General features: G+C 36.0%; 1 protein-coding gene across 1 annotated transcript in view; it reads right to left on the reverse strand.

Moving 5' to 3' along the window:
* The window catches only part of LOC108969319 (diuretic hormone receptor), a 22,897-nt gene extending 4,484 nt beyond the window's left edge, over nt 1-18,413 (reverse strand). Inside the window, exons 1-11 of the mRNA XM_018933957.1 lie at nt 17,895-18,413; nt 13,046-13,184; nt 7,497-7,698; nt 7,122-7,218; nt 6,882-6,975; nt 6,732-6,812; nt 4,298-4,377; nt 1,790-1,900; nt 832-1,020; nt 608-732; nt 497-547 (exon numbers count right to left, since the gene is read on the reverse strand). Of these exons, the coding sequence (XP_018789502.1) occupies nt 497-547; nt 608-732; nt 832-1,020; nt 1,790-1,900; nt 4,298-4,377; nt 6,732-6,812; nt 6,882-6,975; nt 7,122-7,218; nt 7,497-7,698; nt 13,046-13,184; nt 17,895-18,110 (1,385 nt within the window). The 5' untranslated portion in view covers nt 18,111-18,413. The remainder of the gene's footprint in view (nt 1-496; nt 548-607; nt 733-831; nt 1,021-1,789; nt 1,901-4,297; nt 4,378-6,731; nt 6,813-6,881; nt 6,976-7,121; nt 7,219-7,496; nt 7,699-13,045; nt 13,185-17,894) is intronic.
* Nucleotides 18,414-18,430: the final 17 nt, after the last annotated feature.

Raw genomic sequence — 18,430 nt, forward strand, 5'->3', positions numbered from 1 at the left:
TTTTTTTTTTTTTTTTTTTTTTTTTTGTGGAGCACTTTGTGAGGTTATCAATACGGGACTCTACAAGTTTCCAGTCGCCTCCCAACTATTGTGAAGCTTTCTGAGGTCAGAAATTGAGGTTTGTTGTTATCTGCCGAGGGAAGATAATACTTAAAGCAAATTATTGATCTTGGAACATAAATCGAAACTTGACTTTAAAAAAACGGGTAGGGTTGAGTTATCGATTTATTCTGGTTTCTGAGCATTGTTCACATAGTTGCAAGGTGGAACTAATTTTTTTTTTGGAAAAACAGAGACTCAACGACACAAAACGAAATAAAAAATACGGATTTTGAAGAATATGTCGACCAAAGAGAAGATCAATAAATTTGAAAAAAAAACTAATACAGTTACATGCACCATTTATAATTATATATTTATAGTATATGACATATGTAGACAAACATACATATAAAATCTTTTTAAAATAGATAGTCAACTTCGTGTCATAACTTACCGTAAACTTTCCGTCCTTGAACGATGTGAGTAGTCCTTGGATAGCCTATTTCTGCAAAAAACTTAATTTTGATAGTAAATGATTTTTAAAAACTTTATTCTATATTCAAACCGGCGATTACGATGTATGCTGCCATTTCGTAAATTCCGATTGTCCCGCCATCTCATGAAACGATGCCCTAGTGCCTGACGCACTTCCGAATTGAGAAAGCAGAAGAATAAGGATACGAAAAATCCCTAACAAAATTTAAGTATATTTTTTAGTTAATTAGTTTAGATACATATAATAAATATATATAATGTTAATAGAGGCTCTAGAACGTATGGTATACATGCCTGTGTACTTATAAGAAAGACGCGCAGATTTTCAAATACGTTTTGTGTAATACCTTCGCCACCCGGGCAAAATAATACAATGAGATATGTGACGCCAAATAGCGGTATGAGCACAAGCAATGCCTTCGAAGCCTTGCGATATTGTCGGGTCTCCAATGTGTTGGCCGAGCGCAATTTCGTGATTAGTACCTAAGTGAGACAGTTGATTTAAAATTAGTTCAAATTATGATTGAGTGAGTTTCAAGCAATTTTCGCTAAAATAAAGAAAAAAGGATTGTCCAAGGATTGTTTTTATGACAATGCTATAGTGTAGTGCTGTAATTGAACAATAATCCATGTCAAATTTCGTAAGATATCTTGTCGAATAAAAAAGTTGTTTATATAAGAACTTTATTCTGAGCGGTCAGTTTGTCTGGTAGTAAGTATAATGCTCTAGATATCCGATATCGGCGATTCCGACAAATGAATATATTTTTGGGGAGAAAAAGACGTGTGCGTACTTTCAGATAGATAACTGAAAAATTGAAGAACTAGTTCGCGTGTATACAGACAGACGAACATGGCTAAATCGATTCTGCTCGGCATGCTTATCATTTATATATTGAAGGGTCTTCGACGTTTCTTTCCGGGAGTTACGAAATTCATGACCAACTTAATATACCGCATTCAGTGTATAAATATATTAGTTGGGAACTATTGCTTCCCGGGCGCTTGTAACTTTGGATGGAAAGGAAGGAACAAAAAACCAGTCGTGAGATTGCTTAGAGGGTACTCTGTACCTGTATCTATGGGCTGAAGCTAAAATATAAAATAATGGAAGTAAAAAATCGGTATGATCAGTTTCCAAAGCAGATCTGGTTGCCTGTCTGACATACTTAACTTTCTCACTCTCACTTTCATTAAATACTAAGAATATTAAGTGTATTTAAATCAATTCTTAAAGCAATCATATACTCACCCACATGATGCGTATGAGAAATATTAAATTGAGTATTAATACAAGGCAGGTAGGCGCTTGAAGTATCCAGTCAATGTGAGATTCCCTTAGCCACGAGCACTGAATGAACAACTGAAATGGAAAGCGAGAAATATTTTCAATTAAATGCAGGTGTGAGCAAAAGCTTAGTTATAGCAATTTCCATCGTTAAAGTAATGAGCAATGCAACGCAATTTATATTATACATATATAGCTGTATTCGGTGTAGTATTAGAAAACTGAATTAATGGTTTCAAATCATAATCCTGATGTGGGATCTGCGTGAACTGCAAAGAAATGTTTAATAAATTAAGAAATATCTTATAATCCACCGATGGTGTATTTTATGGAAGGGACTTTTACAGTCTTCTTTACGTGTCCTCTTCTATCAATGGATAATAATATTTTTCGGAAAAGCTTTTATGATCGAAGGGTAAAGTAAGGGATAAAAGTCGTACGAATTAAGAAATACTCCTTATTTCACTCTCTCTCCCTCCCTATCCCTCTCTTTCGAAATTAATTGTTTTGATCCATTAACCAGCTGGTGTCGATAAAGTTTGTAAATACTTCGTCTTTGAATTCTTGTCACATGGAGAAATATAGAGCGTTGCTTTGTTGGTGGTTAAGGATTACCTAATTGATTCCAATCGATCAAAAGTCATAATCATTAGACGGTACAACTCAAAAAGGCGAGTGGAAGGTAAATTCGGGGCAAAACAAATAATTGGTTTGTGAAATGTCTGTGTAGTTTTTAGCTTCAATTCATTAAGAAAATAATTCACGTCAGAAATGCCGATTGAAGGCTACAAAAAGGAGTCGGTGATGAAAAATGGAACTCTTACGACAAAAAAGCTAAAAGTCATATCTGAAAACTGCCTAATCAGCCAAATGAACGGTAATGCCGAATATACATGACTCCAGTTTTGCATTTGGTGGGAGTAGAAGGGCTTGTTGCGTTATGAACTTTTAAATGTGAACAAAACAATTAATGGGGAACGCTACCGAATCATTAATCAGTTTATTTACGGCAGGGCAGTTTATTATGGGCAGTTATTAACGAGTAATGTCTCTCAATGCACACATATTTACATACAGTATAAATACTTAATTATACTTTCACTTTATACAGGGTGCGTCCTCATTTAGTTTTATTGTAAGAAACCGTTAATGCATGAACACATTTCTTGCTCTTTATCGGCAAGTTCACTTTAGAAGTAGCCGATTCCGTTGACTGTGTAAGTCAACTCGTGTCGGGCATAGTAATTTTGTCAAATTCTTGGGCGCAGTGCACAAAAATGTATTTTCAATACTCGTATACATGATGTTATACTTGGCCGAAGGCAGACTTATTTGCCCACTCGGGAGTAGCCAGGTACGCTATTCACACGAGCTGCCCTGGATCATTTAGTTCTTTCAATATTTTCTTGAGGCAATGGACTCTAAGGAAATCCTCACGTCATGGAACATTAGCCGCATTGGATACATCAAAGAACTACTCTGATGTTCATGGTAATCAAAGGGCACTTATCCCTACGATCCCACTTTTAGAAATTTAGTAATGTGAACATATTAAAAAATTGGTATACGCGCCTCCCATTGTTTCAACTAAAATACATTGGATAGCTGATGGATGGAAAAAGTTCAGGTGTTTTATCAAAGTTAATTGGTTACCACTTGAGATTTCGATTTCAATGGGCCTAATGATGGACTAAGTGCAAGCCAGTCGTTTCTACTTTCGCTATTTGGTGCCAATTCGAGTAGGCAAATGAAAAGTAAGTCCACTCCCAACGAAAAAAGAAAAAAACTTTAGAAATCCTCTATCATTCCCGTTCTGCTTTATGGTGCGGAGGCATGGACAATGATATCCTCTGATGAGTCGGCCTTAGGAGGGTTCGAGAGAGTCGATGGAACGATGAGCTCTATGAGATATACAGCGACATTGATATAGTTCAGTGAATTAAGAGACAGCTAGGTCATGTCGTCCGACTGTATGAAAACACTACAGCTTGGAAGGTTTTCGATTCAATATCTGCCGGTCGAAGGAGGGGAGCAGGAATACCTTCAAATCAGGTTGAGAAGAATCTGCCTGCACTTCTACATATGTTAACACGCCACCAAAAAAGGCGGCTCACCCTGTATAAAGCAGGCGACATCTGTTCAAAAGTTAAATATGACCACAACAAAATACACACTCCCACCAACGGTACTAGATAAATTTCGGTCAACTCATCAGTTGGTGCCATATGGCCATATTGAAAGAAAGTACTATAAATAAATATAGACCGGCAATGACGTAAAGCGATGAAGTGAAGAATCCGGCCCATCATACTACAGACATATGCTCGTAAATATCGGTAATACGATAGCTGCAAACTAGCACAATTTCAATTATGTAAATGCGGGGATTTACATTATTGCAGCACATTATTGCAGCACATTGCTAATTACAATAATAAATCTGGGAAATGCTGAAATAATATTTATACTTACACCGTTAAAATGCTCGCTCTCCAATGATGTGGCGAAGATTTTTGCTATTGACCAAATAAATGTTATAACAGCAGGGCAACCTATAAAAATTAACAATAACATTTAGATAATTGCAACTGCATGTGTATGTGTGTATATGTGTGTGAGTGTGTGTGGGTGTGTGTGTGCGTAAGTGTTTGTTTATTAAAAAATTAATAGCTTTTGTTGCAACTATGTTTGCGCATGGATTGTGGTTTAAGGAGATGCAAAACAGACCAACAATGCACCATTGAATAAATAAGAAGAGAATTGCAACAATTGAGTAAACAAATACAATGCGAATGTAAATACAATAATTCAAAGGCAAAGGTAGTGTACGTTCGTGGTTAGTTCGGTGTAATAAGGAGATAAATTGAGGGGAAAAAGAAAGAAAATATAAAWTTAATTCTAAAGAAAATAAACAAAAGCTTAAATAAATGCAATTAAATTAAGTAATAAGCAAACAAACGTATAAAGCTAATAATAGAAATGAATAATATAATATAATAATAACATGCTCAATAAGGAAATATTTAACTAAAGGGATTGGAAGAGTTTATGCTCTTCAAAAAATCGACAGGATTATAAAAGCGTTTTCAACTTGTGAGTAGTAAATAAACAGTTCGAAGCATTCCGGTCAATCAGGATACAGCTGGAACACTGAAGCCTATAGACTTTCTCCAACGACATCCTCTTCGCTGTATGGGCTCTTGAAAAGTTCATGGAAGAATCGACGTTTTCGCGGCAAATTTTGTTTAACGATGAGGCTCATTTCTAGCTCAAAGTGTATTGCACAATTGCCGCATTAGGAACGAAGAACAATCTGAAGAGATTCAAGAGCTGCCATTTTATCCAGAAAAAAATAACGGTTTGGTGTGGTTTGTAGGCCAGTGAAATCATCATTTCTTCAAAAATAATGCAGATGAGTACTTAACCGTCAACGCCCATAATAACCGACTATTTGATGCCTGAAATTGAAGATCGTGATCTCAGCGACAATTGGTTTCAACAAGATGGCGCCACTTCCCACACATCGCATCAATCAATCATCTCGTGTTTCATTCGCCAGTTACCAGTCGAAGTGCTCGATTGAGTCATCGAAAATTGTACTCATCGGTTGATTCATCTGAGAGGTAGCCGCGAGAAACATTTGAAAGAAATAATTTTCAAAAAATAAATGCCAAAGAATGTTCACATATATATAATATATTTCCCTTTTATCGGAGACTAATAATAAGAAAACCTCAGCCGAAAGTAATAATATTTTGGTGGAACTTTATGATCGACGTCTTCTAGCTGAGTGTCATCCTCGTCCTGCCAATTTCGATCGAACGATGAGCTGAACGAGATATACGAAGACATTGTCATATGTCAGCGAATTAAGAGACAGCGGCTACACAGGCTAAATTATGTCGTCCGAATAGATCATATAACTGTAGCTCTGCGAGTATTCGACGCAATACCTACCGGAGGAAGCAGAGGAAGACCTATCCGACCTACTCCGTTCGAAAGACCAAGTGGAAAGAACCTGAAATCTCCAATTGGAAAGAATGACTGGCGCGCTGTTGTAAACTCGGCTATAATCGCGTAAGCGGTGTCTACGCCAATGAATAAGAAGCTTTTGGCTTGGAAGACAATGAATGTCCTAGGCCAAAATGTGAAGAAAAGGAACCAAAAGCACTACTCTATGAAGATTATTGCCAAACACAAGAAGAGCTCGCATAATCTTTAGGAGTCTATTTCAAAACTTTTATAAGGAGCCAGAAACATGCAGAAGAAAGGAACTTAGGTACCATCTGAATTTAAGCCAAAAGACGTTGAAAGACCAGTTTTCATGTCAGAGAAGCTGCTTGAACGCTACTAAAAGTAGTCGTTTTTGCATCGCATTATGACAGGTGATGAAAAATGGATCTCTGACGACAATCCTTAATTCAAAAAGTCATATCTGAAAACTGCCAATTAGCCAAATGAACGGCAATGCCAGATATCCATGACTACAAGCTGTATTTGATGGTATCAGAAGGGCGTGTTGTATTATGAGTTATTAAAACCGGATGAAACCATTATTGAAGAACACTATCGACAACAACTTATCAAATTAAGGAGAGCGATTGTGAAAGAACGAGCGGAAATTTCGACTAGACACGAGACCACAAGTTTCTATCATGACAAATCTCATCCTCATATCGCAAGACCGGTTAAAAACAATTTGGAAAACCACGGCTGGGAACATTTGTCTCAACGCGCAAAGACCATCCTTTTAACAGTATATTGTACAACGGTTTGGAAAAGTTTTATAAGCACAAAAGCAATAATAAATATAACAAATAAATAAATTTGACGTTTAAACTGAATAAAAAAAATCGTTTGATAAAACTACTTTCTTAAAGCATTTTCTTTATTCAAAAATACTCACCCCAACCAATGCAGGCGTATATGATAAATCGAATATTATCGCTGGAAAATGTTTGCACCACCAGAGTATAGAGATAGAGGCCTGTGGGAAAAAATTAGAGTAGCAATAATTTACTTTATATTTAAAAATAGTGGCGTATATGCCGCTTACCTTCCACAAACATCCAGAAAAAATTTGTTAAATTAAAATAGTGAAACATCATGACCAAAGTGATGCAGCCGGCCTCGCTGGGATGCTCCGTCATCTGGAAAATGCATGAGCAAAGCAAAAGAAAGACATTATTAGTAACAGCCATTAGTTAGCACCTGTGGTTAATTCATTATGGAAGCGTTTTTAATCGAAACAACAAAAGTAAGTGACGCATTCCATTTTGCCTAATGCTTGGCTTACCACATGCAGGCACATCGTGAGGATCCACAGCAGCGCGGCGAGTATGTAGGTGAGGAATAAATTCGCATGAATGGTGTTGCGCAGGCATTTCAAGTCTCTGCAACCAAATAAAAAACAAGGAAAATAAATAAACGGATGTTTTATGAATAAAACAGAAGAATTTTAATTGCATACAAAATTAAATTTTGATTATTTATTTAATATTTCAACAAAATTAAATTTACTGCCAACTTCCTTCATTTGTTTAGCTTAACTACATTAACAGTTTTGTATATGTACCTATAAAAGCATGTATGTATATGTGTTATGTGTCTTTGTATGTACAACCGAAAAATCTGTGAAGTCAAATATGTAAATGTTTTATTGTTTACTCACTTGAAGAAATAGAAAACGATCAGTGCTAAAATGAGCGACGTTAAACTAATGAAATATCCAATGAAATATATATACGATGATAATTCGATTGTGGGCGAAAGATCGGCCAATTGTGGCGGTAATATTGTAGCCGGCTGACAACGCATATATTCCGTGTAATTGTCCCACGTGCCGTCCGCTAAGCACTGACGTGTTACATTTTCTGTAAAACAAGAGAAATTTTAAAATACATGTTAGGGTGGGTAAAAAAAAATCAATTATGATTATTGCTTTAAGTATGTTGTGAAAATTTGGTTTTCGAAAGACGCCATAAAAGAACTTCGATCGTATATATTTCTTGGGGAAAATAGAATGGGTGCAAAATGTCAGATCAATATCTCAAACATTGAGGGACTAATTTGTGTATACGTATGTATATGTGTATACAAACAGATGAGCAGACAGATAGACTTGGAAAAATCGACTCAGCTTGTAATGATCCTTTATATGTTATATTATTATGAGTCATCCGGTTCTAAGTAACCCCCCTTGGTCCCAATACATTTGTGCGAGCGTTTTTTCTAATCCTCAATTTCCGAAATAGTCATCGATGCATTTTACAAACGATTTACATTTAAACGACTCAAAACGGTTTTCCGGTGTTGTCGTTTGTGCTTGCCGAAAACCAAAAACCTCACGGAGAATACGGTGGTTGCAGCCCGATATGGGTTGAATATTTGGCGAAAAATTCATGAGAAATGAATTCAGTACGCGACGTTGCCTTATCGTGGTGTAAAAACCAAGTGTTCTCGCCTCTTAACTCCGAATTCGAATACCCTCGCATTACTTATTGACAGCTTGGCCGGTTGGCAGGAGTTCGGAGTGCATGAGATCTCCATAATCAAATAAAACTTTTACATAACCTTAATTTTTCACGATTGCAACGATATTCAGCCGATTGATCGTCTGTTTCCGGGTTGTAAGCTTAGATTCAAGATCGCAAGTAATAATACGTTTCATGACATCCCGGTAGTCGGCATGCATTGTTTCACAGACCTTAGCGCGACGCCGTTGTTGAAAAAAAAAAATGTAGTTATTTAGGAACCAATCGCGATTTTACTTTTCTTAAGCCCAAATGATCTTTCGCAATAGTTTTCACTGATCCTTCCGATATACCAAAAATTCTAGTAAGATCTGTGGCTGTTAATGCTCGATTCGACACCACCAATTGATTTATTTTAAGGACGTGTTGATCATCAGTTGATATTGATGGGCGTGGTTCGTCGTCAACGTGTTCTCGACCCTCCTTTAATAGTTTCTACGAATCAAAAACACTTCCTCGCAACAAACAATTATCACCGATTTCCTTTTTCAAAATGCTGAATGCTTCGACATCAGAAATTTAATTCCATACATGAAATCCGTTGGAACTTCAGACAGATGGCCATGGCAAAATTGACTTAGCTTGTCATTCTGATCATTTATGTGATATAAACATTTTGTAGGGTCTCCGAAGTTTCCTCTTGGGTGGCGTACTTACTACTAAGGGTATAAATATCTCCAAGTATAAGCTCTTAATAATTATGGAAGCTTTTCAGTTTCATATTATTTCCTTATTATTGGAAAGAAAAATACCTAACTCGGTATCTACCATATTTCTTCGTCAACCTCACCATTCAAAATTAGTTTTTATTCGCCGTAATGCGTGTAGACTAAAAATTAAATGGACTTTTTCTTCTAAATAAGAAAACAAAATACTACAAGTATTTCTTAAACATACTTTTGAAAATAAAGATAAAAACAATTTCTTTAAAATGTATCTGCAAAAAGCTTTTTCATTGCTGGCTTTTCAATGTTCCTCAATTATTATTTTACTCCTAAAATTTGTTTGAACACTATGATTCTCAAATTGTATTGAAGAAAAATTTTGTTGTTTTCGCAGTAATAAAACATAACCTGCTCAAGTTCGGACAGCAATCCAAGCCACTTCTGGTTACGTGGATTTAGTTGTATTATCTATAGATGTTATTGAATGAATTTTCAAACTAACTTTACTAATTGGTCGATAGAAAGTGAAGAGTCGGATCGAAGCTTTGTCTACCCAAGAACCTACTCATTAATAGGAACCGCCGATATCGAACTACTACCATATATCATATAGCTGCCATACAAATTGACCGATGAAAATGTAGTCCTTGTATGGAAAATTTTTTATTTGACGAAACATCTTCAAAAATTCAGCACATATTATTAATCAAGTCTGCGCTATAATTGCCCGAATTGTTCATACCGAACTTCTGTAGCATATATCCTGCTCACAAGTTGACCTATCAAAATCAACTGAAATATCTTTTTATAAACTTTACTGTTTTAAGGAGATACATGGGTTTCACATCTTCGAAAAACAAAAATAATAATTTACTGCCTTATTTAATTCTATAACTTCTCGAGAATGTTGCCCCAAATTCGCTCGAGGTCAATTATACAGTGACTTAAAAATCATCATCACATATCACCAAATCTTTGTAAAACATGTATCTTGGAATAAGAAAAAGTTTGAATAATACATTTTATTTTTATGTGAAAAAAATATATTGAAAATAAGCAACTTTTCTGGTTCACGAAATCCATAGAAAGTTAAGGGTATAATAGTTTGGGTGCAACTGAAGTTTTTTTTTCGGTACAGCTTGGCTCTTCTGTTGCATTTTAACTAAAGACTTAGTGCAAATTAAAACTTCATTAAATCACAAAAAAAAAAAAAAAACCAATTGATATAACATATTTAGAATACAGATCTACCATTTACACGAAGTGTCGGTGTTCTCAAAGTTCTCCCACTTATTGTCAAGCACTTCATATGATCTCGCGTGTCAAACTTAATACTACCACTTATCACACCACCCACGAGGCCGCTGCACTTCACTGACTTTTGCTTAAATATACACACTATACATATATTTACAAATGATCTTGCCTAAGTGTTGGTATTTGACACACTGACATAGATACATAGACGCGTGACGAAGTCGTGTGAAAGCGCTAATGAAACAGTAATTTTCACATAAGCATAAAATACCGTCTACTTAATAAGTGTGTGTGTGTGTGTGTGTGTGTGTGTATATACATACATAATTTAACATTGGTGTTTGAGTAATATAGTGAAGTAATTAAAATTTCATTTGCAAATATTTGCGTTCTTCATATACTCGACAGCCTCACTCGCCGCTATGTGACACAACTTCGGTTGACAACTCAAACGAGCTGTATTTTAATGATTTAGTTTGACAATATTTAACATAGTCAGCACGTTAATTTTAAGCTGACGCGCCAAAAGTGACATAAACTCTCAAGTGCATGAATTTATAACTGTATATATGCGGTTGATTGACATTTGAAATTTGCCATCACAGACAGTCCAACAGAGCTGACAAAATTATTTGGGGGGATATTGTCGGTCGTCAGAACAACACAGTGACATTACAAAAATATCGTCATAAAGTCCGAAATTTGCTTAGAATATGAATTTCTATAAATAATCCTTACAAGCTCTTTATTCATGTTCAATTTACTCAAGATGCATTCTGTGTAGTTTCGCTCCATATTTTTCCTTTGACAAATTAAGGAATTATATTATTTTTCCAATAGATTGCTTTAGAAGTTTGTATATCGCTTTCTATAATTGTGAATGGATTAGGCTACATGACATTAAATACGATTTCGTACAAAGCAACAATTTTTCCAAAGTTTTGTGATTCCTTGACAATATTGAATATTTGAGCAAGCGTCAGAGACAGACACCAACTTGAAGAAAATACGCCATATTTTGAAGTCTTTCTTCGAAGAGTCGAAACCGAAAGGCAAGTGGCTGATACATGAATAGTGTTTATATACCTGATCCCATAGGAGTCAATCGGCGATGCGAAAATGTGGGTAAAACAAAGTCGTCGAGTCCGGCCCCAACTGATTTGGAGAACTTAGAACACCGGTTAGTTGTGTCTCCTGGTTGGCAGAAGGTATGACAGTCGGGATGGACAATGCAAAAGCAAGATTCGGTGTGTTTCTACCTCACCTACTTTCAAACAATTTGGACAATTTGTGTCCTGAAGACATTTCTAGCTGTAAAGCATTAGTGCTTATTGGACAATATCCGCTCAGAACTTTGCTAAGAGTAATTAGTTCAGTAGATCTCCTTTGTTTTATTCCATACCCACAGGATTTGACTTTTGCCTAGGAGCGGGTCGTCGATCAACGTCTGCTAAGTGCACCCAATGTCCGTAGATTCAGTGTTAAAAGGTAAGATGATAACGGAGTTCACACTACTATGAAATAAGTATGAAATAAGAATGAATTAGCTTGTTGTTACTGCTGGTGAGGACAGATACTACCTGACTATCTTTGAGCGCACAATTAGCGAGCTTAACGCCAGTATTGCCGCTTTGCTATCGATGTGAACGCTCGAATCATATTGGTGATTAAAAGTGAGTCGCTTACGATAATGGCATGCGACAACGGTCGTGATCGAATTAGGGTGAGCGGCGCGAATGGTTGTCATGTCAGTATTGACGGTCAAGAAAGTTTTGCTGCGAAAGGTTAAGAGAAGCTGGGAATCATCAACTGAGAGATTCAGCATAGTCAAACACTTAATTCGAACTTTTGTAATTGACAACTATACCGCCTAGAAGCAATCAGTTTTGGTCAATATGAAAGGAATTGTGCTCTAGTAGGACAACGCTGGACACAGGCATCGAAAGTGATTAACTAGAAACTGCGGTAGCTTTGTTGGTTGGTTCTTATGTATCAGTCAGGAGCTAAGCTCAAGTGATTAATACCAGTTACGAACGGTGATTTTGTTTGTGAAAATCGATTGTCTCAGTGTTTTAAGCAAGAAGGGGTGGGTTGAGAGTGGTATTATTAAATTACCTTCAAAGTGGCTAATATTCTTTGAAAGATATTTCATATGAAACTTGTTTGCTTGATTTGGTCTCTGTCTTGCTTTGCTGTCTTTGGCGCAAGCTTTTCATGAAATATCTACCGTTTGGCTATATCAATGTCTTTGGTAGGTTTTCGGGTGAAACATGTGACTTTCTTTTGCATTGTACAATGCTGATGTACTCACATAATTTATCAGGCACATCTTTTTTCATATTTCGAAATCAATTTTATTTATAGAGCTGTATATCAAAAGTACATAGAACCATTGCAACTGGCACGCTTATTTGCCGTTTTTATTATGAAGCAAACAATTTGTCTTCGAAATCAGAACATGTTGACTTTATAGATTTATTGAAGCAATAAATGGCGAATTAAGAAAACACATATATACTTATGGTATATTCATATACAAGTATGTCTGTAACAGATCACCAGTCGTGCAGATACGAATGAGGTGTGTGGTCTGCTACTAAGAAACACTTGAATTTTTGTCAATTTTCCATTTGAAAAATCATATGGTTTGGATCTATCTATCATATTGACTCACAGCTTTTTGTTATTAATGAGGGCATATTTTTATGTCATTGGGAATATTAGTGCTATAAAATGGTTCCAATTTACATCCAGTTCATATTTACCTGCTGTGTTGTAATGTATACCCTTGAATTCATCAAAACAGGGTTGTATGGCTGTCGTGCCAGCCAGTGTTTCTTGCCAACAAAGCACAGAATCAAACGAGGGCGGGCAGGTTAAGTAGTTGGCTGAGTCATTGCGTGGCTGTAATAGATGAAATAAATACAACTTAAACTAATATAGGAAAATAAAATTAATATATATATATATATATGTATATATACAAAAGGAGAGGAATTAGTAATTAAGTAAAGTGACTACAACGAGTTTCCCACTACTTGAGTATCTTTGCACTGCGCACCGAATAAATTAAGTAACTTTTGACTGAGAGCTTTACTTCAAGCAATATGGGGAACTCTCATTACGGCGTCCAGTCTAGCAACCGCAAATATATTATAATGTGTCATAACAGCACACATTATTAGATAAAATCGTGATGAACAAGATAAATAAACAGATCTGCGGACAGAGTGGCCAGAATTTCTTCCAGCTTTATTTAAATTTATTTTCTGACAAGAGACTCGGTTCGAATGACGAGTGTATTACCAAAAACAACAGTTCAGTAATAGAAACAAGTAAGGAAGGTCTAAGTTCGCGTGTCACCGAACATTTTATACTCTCGCATGACAAGTTTCATCAAGATATCTCAATGTTTACTCAAGTTACAGCTTGCACTCACGGATAGAAAGACATCCAGATTTCCACACAACTCGTCACCCTGATCACTTTGGTATATGTAACCATATATCTGACGATATATACCGTTATTAGCAACTTTATTGTAAAAGTATAAAAATGATGCCCTCTGAATTACATGAAAATATCTGAGAGATTTACCGATATTTTCGGTGAAAAATTAGGTTAGGTTAGGTTAGGCACTGAGTTCTTCGTGTTCCTCAGCTCAAATACCGTATTTGTGTAAAGTTTTATTCCGCTATCATCATTGGTTCCTAATGTATATATTATACAGAGAAGGCATCAGATAGAATTGAAAATAGCGTTATATTGGAAGAAGGCGTGGTTTTGAACCGATTTCACCCATATTTCGTACATGTGATCAAAGTGTTAGGAAAATATTATATACCGAATATCATTGAAATCGGTCGAGTAGTTCCTGAGATATGGTTTTTGGTCCATAAGTGGGCGACGCCACGCCCATTTTCAATTTAAAAAAAAGCTTTGGTTCAGTTTCCTTCTGACAAGAAATACGTGAACCAAGTTTCATCATGATATTTCAATTTTACTCGAGTTACAGCTTGCACGGACGGACAGACAGATATCCGGATTTCAACTCTTCTCGTCATCCTGAGCACTTTGGTATATATAACCCTATATCTGACTCTTTTAGTTTTAGGACTCACAAACAACCGTTATGTGAACAAAACTATAATACTCTCTTTAGCAACTTTGTTGCGAGAGTATAAATATATAAATGAATATATGTATTACAAAAAAAAAAAAAAAAAAAAATCATTGCTTCGGCCAGTTTATCAAGTAAGTTGTATAATAAATATTATTAGTTTTTGTTTAAAAAATCTTTAATATTCGTATAGACATTCCAGTGGCTTTCAAGTATTAATGCACCCTATGCATGTATGTATGTGTGCTTACATGTGCAGTAGTATTTGCTGTAAATGCTATACTGCATCGCTATAAACAGCACAACCAGGGAATTGGACTAATTAATTTGTGACCCGTGGCGTATACTTTATTGCGTTAGCTTGTGGTAGCAATTTGCTGACTTGCAGTGCTGAGAGTGGTTAATACACTTGCGGAAAATACATACATGAACACACATGCATCCAAATACACRTAATATGCACCACTTATGTTTATAAATTGCATATTGCAGAGAATTTGCTATCTCATGGTATGTTTGCCAAGTAGAGGTCACAGGCCGCTTATAAAACTAACTAACTAACTAAAATTGTAGGTTTCCTGTAGGACACTGTTTTTAATTGAATCAAATTTAAAAATTTTATATGAAAAATATTGAAATTTATTTGAAGCCGGGAAGAAAATTGATATTAGAGTATTGAAAATGTGCAAGAAATAATTATAGTGATTATTTTTTGCAAGCGGGCCGAAACTTTTGAATTAATATATGAAGACCTCACAAACAACGATCATTACAAGCTTTTTAAAATCAATAGATCTAATAAATTGGTTAGGGGTGTGCTTTGCTGTTCCGCAGGAGGTAAATTGCTATAATACAGCCTGATTTAATTTTTGCGATAATATAGTAAGGGTTCAATTAATCAAAAAGTCCTTAATATTTTTCCATTAATGCTATTTTCATCTATTAATAAATTCATTGCCACATTGACATAAAAATCATTTGCTCCAATCTCATCCCTAAGTAAAAAAAATATGAAAAATTTACCAAACRTTAGCTTAATAAGCAAGGAAGAGCAAAGTTCGGGTRCAACGGAACATTTTATACTCTTGCAACTTACAAGAATCAAAGCGTTACTGTAGGTTTCTTTAGGTGTAAAATCAATCATATAAAGTCAGCCGGATGTTCGAAAATCCTAATATTTATTATCTGAAGGCTAGGTCAAGTTTTGTCTCACATTTATCCATTTTAGGCACAAAGATACACTGTTATGAGGAAACTCTTTTATTTTCTTTGGGATAACTCACATATTGGCGGATATACAAAGTTCCGCAGAAGTTCGAAAATCTTAATATAGTATTAAGTTTATAGAGGCTAAGGGTAGTGGACCGATTACACCCATTTTTGACATGCAGACATATGATATTTAAGAATTCCACGTTTTTAATTTTTTCAAAATCGGGACCCGAGATATGGGATTTCACCAAAAAGTGGGCGATGCCACGCCCATCGTCAAATACAGCTCACTCATACCATCTCGGCGGCAAAATTTAATGTCTCTGTACCGTTATGTGTGTACCGTTATATGTGGAGTGAACGGRGTTATCCTCCGACTTCATCAATTTTCACATTGGTCACTGGTAGAAGTTCTTATAAGATTTGTACTCAACACTCAACTCCACAGCAAATTCGGYTGTTGTAGGTTAAGTGGTTTAGGAGATATTTGCATTAAACTAGTTAGAGGGCGGGGCCACGCCCATTTTTTCAAAATTCCCGATGCCAAATTACGGGTTTTTATCGTAGTTGAGTGCTTAGTTATAACACTTTAAGATTTTCGCTAATAGCAGCTTAAGTAATTTTCTCAGGCTTCTCTTGAAGCCAACTTTACACCATTAAAGGAGTTCTGCATAAATCGAAAAAACTGGTAGTCCGATGGTACAAGGTCAGGGCCATATGGTGAAGTCATTGTCCTAATGGAAGACGAAGCCCTTTCTGTTGATCAGTTTTCGATTGCTGGCTTCAGTCTCAATCAATCGTTCGACCAGATTGGAGCAGCTCACAGTGGATAATTCCTTTTAAATCTCACCAAGCACTCAGCATAACCTTTCGAGGCGTCAAATTCTGTCTTTACAAACATAGATCATGATCTTTTTCGCACATTATTGTCGTATTTGACTCACTTTTCGTCTCCTGTTACTATTCGCTTCAGAAATGGTTCCATTTAATTTCGGTTCAGCAAAGAATCGCAGATGTTAATTCGGTTCATTAAATTTTTCACAGACAGTTCATGTGGTACACAAACATCGAGGTTCTTTTTGTAGCCAACCTATTTTAAAAGGTTCAAAACCGTTTTATGGTGAATACTAAATTCTTTAGTAATGTCATGGTTGCTTATGTGACGGATCTGGTCAATCTTTTCCATAATTTCATCGAATTTTTCAACGAGAGGTCGACCAGAGCGAGGTTCACATCGAAATTTCCAGAACGAAATCGAGCGAAGCATTGCTGTGCTACACGAACTGATACAGCATCGTCTTCGTAAAGTTCACAAATTTCATTGGTGGCTTGCGTGGCATTTTTCACTTTTTTTATAAAAAAAATTCAAAATATACCGAATTTTTTCATTATTTTCACTCATTTTTGAACAGCTCAAACTTTTTTCCAACTTCCCCGAATTTAATTTTCTTGACAAATTACGAAAAGACTCTTTCGACTACCCAACATAAAGTTTTGGCATCTATTACAAATATTTCGCTGTATTTTATTCTTACCACTTGCAAGAGTGTAAAATGTTTCGTTGCACCCGAACTCAGTCCTCTCTTACTTGTTTTGATTTGTTTTATATATATTTTTTTTTTTTTTTTTTTTTTTAAATCTTTTTTTTTTTTTTTTTTTTTTTTTTTTTTTTTTTTTTTTTTTTTTTTTTTTTTTTGCCAAACATCACAGGCTGGCTTTGGGCCTTCCATGTCAATTCAATGATAATTGGCAATTAGTTAATTGCCCCTACTGTATGATAAATTGTTTAAAAATTTGAGGTTAAATGATTGAAAATCACTTATTTAACCAATTTTGAATTATTTCTTTGTTCGCAAAATTTTGCTGACTACTTTTATCTGTAATAGCAGGATGGAACATCATAGTGGACTCGTCAAAGTTTTTCCTACAACTTGACTGAATTGTGTTTCAATTTAATATTTTGCGCGCCGATCAGTTAATAAATACCACCAAAAATAATAATTACCAAAATTTTCCCACTTCGAACGAAATTGTGGAATTTTCCGCGAATTCAGCAACGCAATTCATATTCAGCGAAAGTAGGGCTATCAACAACGCGTGTTTGCAAATAACTCCGCATTCGTGTTATTAAAACGCGACGCCCACTTCATGCGCCGGCACATCGACGCTCACGCCGCAACGCGCCCGGAATAGCACTATAAATTTCGGGCTTAACCATGAACTTATAAATATGTTCGTATGTATGTATGTATGTATGTGTGTAAACGTGGAATGGTACTCACCGCGTTGCGCCTGCCGCTCTGCTCGCAAAGCACCTTCAATGTTTGGTTTATGGAAATTTCGTTCATTGCAGTTACATTAAGGACATCTTTGTGCATGCGCAACATTTCCGTTGAGAAATTGGCAATAATATTTTTGATATCGAGCGCCTCGGCCGCCGCTGCCGCTGCCGAATCATCCAAGTTCTCGAACAATGCACGCAGATCTGTGTTGGACATTTTCGGCCTTGGCAAACCAGTCTGTGCTTGCCGCTATCTATGTGCCGGTGTGTATATAATTTGAGGTGTGATATACAGTTATGTATGTTCGTGGTGTGCAGCACACCTGGCTTGGCTTACTGGCTACAAGAGCTGTTGGTCTCGCAACTGTGGCGCCGCTTTTATGTTCTTGTTGTTGTTAACTTTAGTTCGTTGGCAATTAGTTGCTATTACTAAGTTGTAGGTTGACTTTGTTGCAATTTGATTATGTTAGTTGTTGTTGTTGTGAGCGCTGTTGACACAAACGGTAACTTTATTGGCGATGATTCTGGAGCTGTCTC

Source organism: Bactrocera latifrons, unplaced genomic scaffold (genome assembly GCF_001853355.1).
Source record: "Bactrocera latifrons isolate USDA-ARS-PBARC rearing strain unplaced genomic scaffold, ASM185335v1 scaffold_249, whole genome shotgun sequence".
In the NCBI taxonomy this organism is placed as follows: Eukaryota; Metazoa; Arthropoda; class Insecta; order Diptera; family Tephritidae; genus Bactrocera; species Bactrocera latifrons.